The sequence below is a fragment of the Cannabis sativa genome, chromosome 1 (genome assembly GCF_029168945.1).
Source record: "Cannabis sativa cultivar Pink pepper isolate KNU-18-1 chromosome 1, ASM2916894v1, whole genome shotgun sequence".
Taxonomy (NCBI): Eukaryota; Viridiplantae; Streptophyta; class Magnoliopsida; order Rosales; family Cannabaceae; genus Cannabis; species Cannabis sativa.
In genome coordinates, this window is record NC_083601.1 from 23,793,604 (window position 1) to 23,804,228 (window position 10,625).

General features: G+C 35.5%; 1 protein-coding gene across 1 annotated transcript; it reads right to left on the reverse strand.

The window, feature by feature from the left end:
- Positions 1 to 7,211: 7,211 nt before the first annotated feature.
- On the reverse strand, positions 7,212 to 10,171 carry LOC133036043 (transcription factor bHLH67-like). Its single transcript, XM_061112517.1, has 4 exons — positions 9,350 to 10,171; positions 8,248 to 8,952; positions 7,657 to 8,175; positions 7,212 to 7,529 (listed from the first exon to the last, which is right to left on the reverse strand). The coding sequence occupies exons 1-4, from the start codon at positions 9,380 to 9,382 to the stop codon at positions 7,446 to 7,448; spliced, it is 1,341 nt and encodes a 446-aa protein (XP_060968500.1). The 5' UTR covers positions 9,383 to 10,171; the 3' UTR covers positions 7,212 to 7,445.
- Positions 10,172 to 10,625: the final 454 nt, after the last annotated feature.

Consider the following 10,625-nt stretch of genomic DNA (forward strand, 5'->3'; position numbering starts at 1 on the left):
GTTTTGTCATAACATCTCTAGGTCAGATTATTATTAAGTTTTATTTTGATAACAAAATCAGTTTAGGGTCCTATTTGTACTATTTTAGAAAATACAGGGTTCATTTTGTCATTTAACAAAATAGAGAATCCAATTGATAACTTTTACAAAACACAGAATCTAAAATAGTATTTACCCATAAATAAAATATATATAAAAAATCATATTTATATTTAATTTTTACATTCATTGTACATATACATATAATTTTTAGTAAAATCTTATATAAAAAAATATATTGTTTATTTTATTATATATATTAAATTTAAATAGAAAAAAAAAACTAAATTGCTCACCTCTGGATGAAAAAAAAAGTCATCTGGGTTCGTGTAGGAAGGTACAGATCCCGAACCCACATGTTAGCAAAAGTTAGACTCAAACCTGCCTGAAAGAGTTGGCCTGGACAGGTTGGCTGGGCCATGTCAAACCCAACCAAAATATCCAGTGCTATATATATAAATATATATATATATAGGAAGATTGATGTGGAAGCTCATAATTTGGCTCGAAAAGCATTAGGGCGAGAGAAATTGTTTGGAATAGATGTATTCCAAACTGTTACAAATTGTAGCTTGCACCATGTTTTCATTTTAATAAAGTTACAATATATTTTAAAAGAAAATGTTAACCATTTTGCCTCTAGAGAGAGAAAAATGAAGAGAGATATTGGAGTTTGGAGAGGAAAAAAAGAAAGAGAAAGGAGAGAGATAGATGTTCTGAAAGAAATAAATAAGAATAATTAGTATTTTTGACTACTCAAACTAAACTTTTGACACTATTTGATCATACTTTCTAAAATATAGTATTTATTAAAAATTTCCTTAAAATATAACAGGTATATAACTATGTCCCTTTGGTTAAAATCTAATTCTTTTACTGTTTATAAATTAATATTTTTAACCCTTAAATTTTAACCAATACAAAATTTTACCCTTTTTTATTAAAAAAAATATTTTTAAAAATTATAACGTTTTATTAATTTTGAAAAAATTAATACAAGTAATTAAAAAACCTATTAAAAGTATTAAATTAATTACAAAATATAGTTTACTTAAAAAAATTTAAATTATTCTTAAGAAAAATATTTTCAAACCTTATTTTATTTATAAGTATGTATATTAAAATAGTAAATTATTATTATTGAAAATTCAATAAATAATTTAAACAAAATTTACTTCAAAATAACTTATTTTACTAAGGTATAAGACTATAGACTTTTAAACAATTTATATTTTGTTTTCAGACTATAAATTCTAAATAACTACAATATACGCTGTGTTGACACTGATAATTGGTTCATCAAAAAATTGTATTCCCACTTTGAATTTTTTACACTACATTCAATCTAATCAAAACAATATTTGTCAGTTTAAACAATTTTCTTCTCAATTCACTCAATTTGGCTAGCTAGGTCGTCTGCTTCTCGAACTCAAATATGTCCTCATCCTACACTTGATGACTGTAACGAAAATGGACAAAACCAGAAAACAAGAAAACAGAGATGTAGAGAGAAACAATAGCTGAAAGAATCTGTATTGTATTATTGTTAAATGTTTGATTACAAGGTAGAGTATTTATATACAGAGGAGTACAGAAGCAAATGAAACTAACTTGTAACAGACTAACAAACACTTAACTAACACAGGATAACTAACTTAACCGTTAGTATCCTTGACAGCCCCCCTCAAACTGAGTGTAGCTTGAGAAACTACACACAGTTTGTCTCTTAGATCATTGAAACGAGTGCTAGAAACAGGCTTTGTGAGACAATCAGCTAACTGGGCAGAGGCTGGAACATGTTTGACATGAATTTGGTGTTGCAGCACCTTGTCTCGGACAAAATACAGGTCTATTTCAATATGTTTTGTGCGAGCATGCAAAATGGGATTGGCTGCAAGAAGCACACTACTTTGATTATCACACCAGATAGAAGGAATGATGGGCTGAGAGATGCCAAGTTCTTTGAGTAAGGATTGCAGCCAGGATATTTCAGAGACAACATTGGCTAGACTTCGAAATTCAGCCTCAGTAGAACTTCTGCTGATGGTAACTTGTTTCTGTGATTTCCAAGCAACTAAATTGCCACCAAAGAAGATACAATACCCCGATGTTGACCTCCTGTCATCAGGATCTGATGCCCAATCAGCATCACAAAAAGCTTCAAGAGAGTAGTCGGGTGCAGGAGTCAAATAGAGGCCATAATCCAGAGTTCCTGCAATGTATCGAAGGATTCTCTTAACTGCTGTCCAGTGAGCCTGCAATGGAGTTTGCATAAATTGGCAAACTTTGTTGACTGAAAAGGATAGTTCTGGCCGTGTGATAGTTGCATATTGAAGTGCCCCTACAATCGATCTGTATAGAGTAGCATCCTTAACTTGCTCACTGCCATAGTGAGAAAGTTTAAGACCACTGTTCATAGGTGTATTCTGAGTATTTACATTCTGCATATCAGCCTTAGTTAAGAGATCTTGTAAATACTTTTTCTGGGAGAGATGAATGCCATCAGAAGATCGAGTGACCTGGATACCAAGAAAGTAATCAACTAAACCAAGGTCTTTAAGAGCAAAAGTGTTGCTTAAGTCTTTGATTAGATCATCAACCAAAGTATCATTGCTGCCCATGATAAGGATATCATCTACATAAACTAAAATGTAGATGCAACTGGTTGAAGTAATCTTGATAAACAAAGACTGATCTGCCTTGGAGAAGTGAAAGCCCTGCTGCAATAAAACTGATGAGAGCTTGTCAAACCAAGCTCTAGGAGCTTGTTTGAGCCCGTATATAGCTTTTGTTAGTTTGCAGACATGGTTAGGATAGACTGGATCAATAAAACCAGGTGGTTGATGCATGTAGATGTCTTCTTGGAGCTCTCCATTAAGGAAAGCATTATTGACATCAAGCTGTCGAATTTTCCAATTCTTTGTGACAGCAATGGTGAGGACAACCCTTATAGTTATAGGTTTCACCACAGGGCTAAAAGTTTCTGAGTAATCAAATCCTTCTTGTTGATGATACCCTTTTGCTACTAACCTGGCTTTGTAGCATTTGTGGCTGCCATCAGCATTAAATTTTTCTCTGAAAACCCATTTGCACCCGATGGGGGTTCTGTCTGGTGGAGGTTTAACAAGAACCCAGGCGTTGTTTCTCTTAAGGGCTGTGACTTCATTGTCCATTGCATTGAACCAATGAGGTTCCTGTAAAGCAGTCTTGACTGTTCTCGGATTGCAGGCTGCCAGGAAAATCTTTGGTTTCCTTATACCAGATTTGAGCCTTGTCACCATGGGGTGTTTAGAAACAACTGTAGAAGCATCATTATCTGCAGGTAAATTGTTAGTGACAGCAATAGGCTGAACATTAGGAGCATTGGTTTCAGATTGTGTTGAAACAGTAGTGGGAATGGGAGAGATGTCAACAGGTACAGGAGTAGGTGAGGGTAATGCAGCAGTAGGTGAAGTGGATGATGGAGTTGGTAATGCAGTATACTGATTAGACAATGAGTTGGACACAGGAGTAGGCAGTAATGGTGGTATAGACAGAATTGGAGAATTGGACATTGGAGTAGGTGGTGAACTGGTATTCTGTTGAATAGCAGAAGCAGCATATGGAAAATGGAGTTCATCAAAAATAACATCTCGTGAGATGTACAACCTTTTATCTTTGGAAAGACACTTAAAACCTTTGTGGGACATACTATAGCCTAAAAACACACAAGGTGTTGATCTATATTGGAGTTTATGCCGATTATATGGTCTCAAATTAGGGTAGCATAAACATCCAAAAATTTTGAGTTGGCTATAGTCAGGTTTTATATTAAAAAGTGTTTCCAAAGGAGTGGATCCATTGAGAGTTGGGGTAGGCATTCTGTTTATTAGGTAGGTGGCAGTTCGATAAGATTCATCCCAGAACTTGAGAGGCATGGAAGCATGGGCCAATAAAGTAAGACCTGTTTCTACAATATGCCTATGTTTCCTCTCTACAGTCCCATTTTGTTCATGGGTATGAGGGCAAGCCAATTTGTGTACAATACCACAATTTTCTAATAGAGTTGTGAAGGATCTGAATTCACCTCCCCAATCAGATTGGAGAGCTTTGATTTTATGACCTAGTTGCAACTCTATTTGAGTTTTGAACTTAGTAAATGTTGGTAAAGCTTCATCCTTGGTTCTAAGAAGATATAGCCATGTATATCTTGAATAAGCATCAACAAAGCTTATGTAGTATCGATATCCATTGGATGAATTGATTGGGGCAGGGCCCCATAGGTCAGAATGGAGAAGTTCAAGTGGTGTGTGATAGATTGTGGTAGAGTTGGAAAAAGGCAGCTTATGAGATTTACCAAGGCAGCATGCAGAACAAACATCAGAGAAATTTTTATTAGGTAATGAAATATTACATTGAGAGAGAGCCTGTTTTACAACTCGAGCAGCAGGGTGGCCAAGCCTGCTGTGCCACAAAGAGTAAAGAGGATTAACAGACATCTGATGTGTGTTACATTGAGGAACAGAAGCTTTATTTGAAGGCTGAGTTGAAGAGTGGCTGAGATGAGGAGAATCAAACTTGTACAGTCCTTTCTCAAATTTCCCAACCAACAAGATCTTCTGAGATGCTAGATCCTTAACACAGCAAGAAAAGGGGTGAAATTCAAAAAATACATTATTGTCTTGTGCAAATTGAGAAACACTCAGAAGATTTTTTGTAATAGATGGAACATGCAAAAGATTGTATATGTTGAGAGATTGAGAGGAGAAAGGAGAAATAAGGGAGGAATTACCAATATGCTCGATGCTCAGTCCAGTGCCATTACCAACATATATTTGCTCATTACCTGTGTAGGATGTGCTTGTCCCAAGGTTGGAGTGATCTGGTGTGATATGATGAGTGGCACCAGAATCCGGGTACCAACCATCATCACAAACAGATTCAGATGTTGCATAAAGAGCTTGACACTCAGCAAGATTAGCATTAGGAGGGAAATTAGCAAAACTTTCAGGACCAGTAAAAGATTTATCAAAACGATAAAAGCATTGTTTTACAGAGTGTCCAACTTTGTGGCAAAGTTGGCACTGAATTTTCTGACCTGATGTATTGCTGGGCACTTTATTGTGGCCAAAGGGACCACCTCGACCCACAGAGCCTCCTTTGCCATGTGGGGGACCATTTCTTGATGGAAATTGAGGTGGGGGACCACCATACATGTTGATGGAGCCATCTGAACGAGGGGGACCATTTCTGTAGTGAAAATAGGAATTCTGAGAGCCATTGAAAGGTGGTCTGTGATGATTATATCCAGAGGATTTCATGTGAGAGAGATTAGCTTCTCCTTTGTTTATGTCAAGGTTCTTGACATTCTTGTCAATTCTCACAGATTGTGCCATAAAGAGGGCTTCAATTTCAGCTACAGAGTAAGAGTCTTTCCGTGTAGTTACAAATGTTACAAAAACATCATATTCAGAGGGCAATCCATTAAAAATAGCTTCTATATGATCTTGAGTGGATTGTTTATGGCCGATAGTAGCTAGCTGATCAACTATGCCCTTGATCTTGAGGAGATAATCATTGAGGGATCCAGTCATTTTGGTATTTCGAAGTTGAGTTTTGTAGAGACCGACATTGGCAGCATTGAGAGCGGTGTAATATTCAGTGAGGGAGGCCCAGATTTGAGCTGTTGAATCACATCCGATCATGCGATTTGTTGTCTTTTCAGACATGGAAGATAAAAGCCAGGAAACAAGAAGATTATCTTGTTGTTCCCAATCTTCAAATGCAGGGTTGATGACATTGTTTCTTTCTGCTTCAGCATCAAGAAATTTTGGAGGAATATGTTTAGAGTCAAGAAATTTTTGAAGGCGACTGCCTTTGATGGATGCAAGAACTTGATGTTTCCATGGGAGAAAATTGTGTTCTTCAAGTTTAATAGACAACGAGTGATTGAAAGAAATTGGATAGGACTTTGGTAGAGGAACCTGTTGATTGTTGTTCACCTGAGCATTGTTCAATCTTGATGCTCCTCCGGTGTTGGCTGTTGAACTCTCCATTAATGGACGATGAGAAGCTCTGATACCATGTAACGAAAATGGACAAAACCAGAAAACAAGAAAACAGAGATGTAGAGAGAAACAAGAGCTGAAAGAATCTGTATTGTACTATTATTAAATGTTTGATTACAAGGTAGAGTATTTATATACAGAGGAGTACAGAAGCAAATGAAACTAACTTGTAACAGACTAACAAACACTTAACTAACACAGGAGAACTAACTTAACCGTTAGTATCCTTGACAATGACTACTCCTCTATACTATGGTTCAGGCATATAGCCCAGCAGATAGGTTCATGTTACTCCTCAACATATGGTGGTGACACATCCCTCCACATATATATAGTGGAGATTGGAGACACACATCTTGACCTCTCAGACTCAGGGTATACCCGAGATCACATCGCGGCTCGGGTATACCCAACGACACACACCTCTTGGCTACATCTTCATGACGCCTCTTCTTCATATGACATTTCCTCACACATACATCTAATGGGTACAAACGTTTAAATTTAAGCATAAGAAAATCTAAGTGAGGTTGACAATAAAAAAAAAAAAAAATTGATTCGTGACTGAATTGAAAAGCTTAAAGAAAAATGAAAGGATTGTTGATCCAATAATAGCTTATAATTAATAATGAGCTTAATTTGAACGAGGCGTGTACCAGCAAATTCCTTGGAATCTAAGAAACTACAGCAAAGTACGTACAATCTTGTAGTGGTGTTGATGAGGTGCACCGAATTGAAATCCCAACAGCTAGAGAGAGTATACAGAAAAATTAATAATGGCGTAGATAGATACTATATATGTTCTTTTTTGTTTTCTTGTTTTATTTTTTTTTTTCTTTTTGGATTGGAGAAGAAATATATAAATATATGTAGCGTGCAGTGTGGAAGGACAGGACATGCATAAAGCATCTACAATGATGAAATATCTTTTATTGTATACGGAATTTTACCAAAAGTCAAATTTAGAAAGAGAAGCAATATCCTACACAATACGTAATGATGAGAAAGAATCTCATATATTCAACCCAACTTCAACTCAGGCACCCACGTTTCTGGGCCCTAAATCACACCAATATCAATATATATATAAAAATTAAGAAAATGCATTATATAAATAATAGAAGCTAGAGAAACCATTTTTGATTATTATTTTCCCTTCTTTTTTTTTCCATCTTATGAAACCATAAGTCACAGCCTAAGACTAATTAAGGGGGTTTAATGGCAGGACCACATTTATTAATTTTCCCAATTTCTCTCATAAGTCATAATTGATTAACACCCCAATAATAATAATAATAATCAAATTCATTACATTTTTTTTTTCACTAACCATTCTTCTAAACTAACTAGCTGTGGATCTTAAGTGGCATCAATGAATCTGAAAATCTGATGAACTGCTCCAGCAATCTCATCTGCTGATCCTAACTTACATTCGTCTTCTATCTGTATATAATATATTTATAATTATATCACCATGCAATAAAAATATCAATATTTTATAAATATGTTACAGGTTATTACACACGTACAAAATAGAACAAATTAATATATAGAAATATAAAAACAATACCTTTAGATTGAAGGAGTAAAGAACAGTTGCTTGTGAAGAAGTTATGTTGAGATGCAAAATTGCTAGCCTAAGTTCCTCAAGTGCAAGAATGGCTTTCAAGAGCTGGCCAGGCCTTCTCGGGCACTGGATTTTTAAGTTGACATGGGTTTGGATGACAGTGACCACTATGTCCGCAGCTTCGGACTTATTCTCAGCCCTGACTTCGTCTCCCACACTACTCATAATATTACTATGACTATTATTATTCTCTTGATGATCATGAGGCCCAATTCTGAACTGGGAAAGCGACATGTACAGCCCATGTGATGACGGCATTGTTACGGCATTATTTGAAGTAGTAGAAGAAGATGAGGATGAACTAACAGAGTTTTCAACGCCGTTACTAGTGGTAGTAGTATTACTATTAGTATTAGTATTACTTTCTTTCCTAATCCTTTTTTGGGCTTCAAGTGATTGGAAAAGTTGTTCTAGCTCTTTCACAAAGTCTATTGCTCCTCCTACTATGGACGCTTGGTCACCCTTCAACAATTATTAAATATATTATATAAACAACAAAAGAGAAATGGTTAATGTTAATGTTTATATACATACCCTTTGAATGTAGGAGGTGGGCATGAGTGACCTGAGGACATTGAGGTGGTCATTCATTTGGCGTCTACGGTTACGCTCAACTGCAATATGGGTCATCCTCTGACTTTCAACTTCTTCTTTGTTCTTGGCTGGTCTTGTTCTCTTCCGCTTTCTCCTTTCCCGGGTTACTGGAGGGAATTTGGAGTTTTGGGTCTGTTTGAATAATGTCTTTTCTTGTTGTTCTTCTTCTTCTGCAAGTTTTTTATTGGGTTGTCGTTCTTGTTGGTTGCATTCTGAGCTCACACCAGCTTGTTGTTGTTCAGTAGTTGAATAATGGTGGTAATGAAGGTCTTTGGTTTCGGATTTAATAGGTGAATGTAGCTCAGCAATTTCATTTGTGACACAGCTTTCCAACTCTAACCCCTGAATTTGGTGTTGTGTGTCCAATTGAGGAGGCAAAAAAGAGTGGTAGCTGCAGCCATTTGTATTTGGTTCCCATGGCTTTTTCATGTGTTGGAGTCTCAAAAGAGTTTGAAAGCTCGGATCTTTCAAAGGCAAGAAAGATGGAGAGTCCACGCTTTGTAACATTTCAAGAAATGGCATTCTCTCATCCAAACCTCGTGATAACACATAACCTTCTTCTTCCTCGAATCTCAACTCATTCCCTGAGCTTGTGGTGGTTAGTCCTTGTTCTAGACACTCCATATCCATGTGTTCACCAAAAAACTGAGAAACAAAGAAAAAGAAAACATCAAAATTAGATGAAGAAGAAGTGTAAACAATGAAAAAAAAAAACAAAAACAAAAGGGTAAATTCTTATTTTATTAAAGAGGGAGTAAGTAATAAAGAAAACTGTCATGGAGTGGAGTGGAGAACGAGGGTGGGTTCAGTATGAACAGAAAATAATCATAAAAATGGAATGAGAATAGAATGTTTATAGAGGTGAAAACAGTGCAGCAGGTATGAGTGTTTGAAGTAAAAAAACAATACATAGCATTGAATGCAAGCATTTAAAGAAGTAAAATCAATCCATTTCTTGATACTAGGAAATGGGATTGAAGGAAAAAGGGAAAGAGAAAACAAAAACAAAAGAAAGTTGTACAAATTAAGCAAAGCAACATACACAGGGATTGATGGGTCCTTGGAGCCTCTCCATTACAGCAGAGTAAGTAGTTGTGGAAGCGTGCCTTACTTAAATTCCTTCACTTTCTTTTTTTTTTTTCACACTCTCTCTCTCTCTCTAAATATATCTTTGTTTCTCACTCCTCTCGATTACCAACATTCTATATTAATGCTCACAGAACAATAGTAATAAATGTAATCCCCTAGAAGCAGAGCGAGAGACCCCATATCTTAAACTGCAATATATATTCCTTTGTGTTTGATGATAGAAATAGTCTTTAAATAGAATTGTAATAAATGCTATATGCTTATGATTTGAAGAATCACACGAAGAAGAAGAAAGAGATAGAAAAGACAGGAGGTTTTACTAAGATGAGGGAAAAAAGGAAAAAAAAAAAGAGAAAGGGTTAAACAACAATGCTTTGAATATGAAAATTAAGTGATTTTTATACTCAAATGGATGATCTTTTTAGAAGATATAGATATTCAACTGAGAAGAGAAAACCCAAGAGAGAAAGAAAGAGTTTGGTGAGAAAGAGATAGAGAGAGATATAGAAGAAAGAGAGCAAAGCAAAGCAAAGCTAGAGTTGTCTGGTTTACAAGGACCCAAGCATTATTGGCGGTGGCAGTTTTGTCCCTCAGTGGAGACAGAGGGTTGTGGGGACTTTTTTTTTTCTCTCTCTTTTCTTTCTCTTGTTCAGAAAAGAAAATAAAAGAAAAAACTTTGGAAAGTCCATCTATGGATTGTGTCATTAGTCTCTCATAAAAAGGTCTTCTCTATTTCCCACATCTTCAACCCAAAAACAACAATTTCTCTTTATTTTTCCATTAATTTTCCTACTACTGCTAGGTGCAGAAGCCTCTGAATTCCACTGCACATGGGTGTGCCAGGATTTTTAATCAAGTACCTAGTATTTAGTAAAGTTTTGATTTTTATACTTGAGAAACACAATAGCCTAAATAAAGCATTCATTTTTAAAAAGAAATCTAGGTTATGGAAAATATTCTAGTTATGGCTTAATCATACTCTAAAGTTTTGGGTTACATGTATCTAACTAGATTTATGCACATTAAGTTGATTATATACGAAAAACAAATATATTGCTGGCTTCATTTTTAAATATTTGTTTTTTTAGAAAAATTATTTATTTTATTTTCTTTTGTTGGGGCTATACCCACTAGGTGTGGGCATGTTTTGCATTAATTGTGTCGGAAAAGAAATTTTGTCTTCACTAAGAATACATGATGGGACTGAATCCTAGATACAAAGTATATTT

Bases quoted from the DNA above. Each gene is read 5' to 3' on its own strand.
- LOC133036043 (XM_061112517.1), bottom strand. From the start codon at position 9,382: ATGGAGAGGCTCCAAGGACCCATCAATCCCTGT. The intron at 8,953-9,349 runs GTATGTTGCTTT...TTTGTTTCTCAG, and splicing joins AAGGACCCATCAATCCCTGT to TTTTTTGGTGAACACATGGA. The intron at 8,176-8,247 runs GTATGTATATAA...TAATTGTTGAAG, and splicing joins CCACCTCCTACATTCAAAGG to GGTGACCAAGCGTCCATAGT.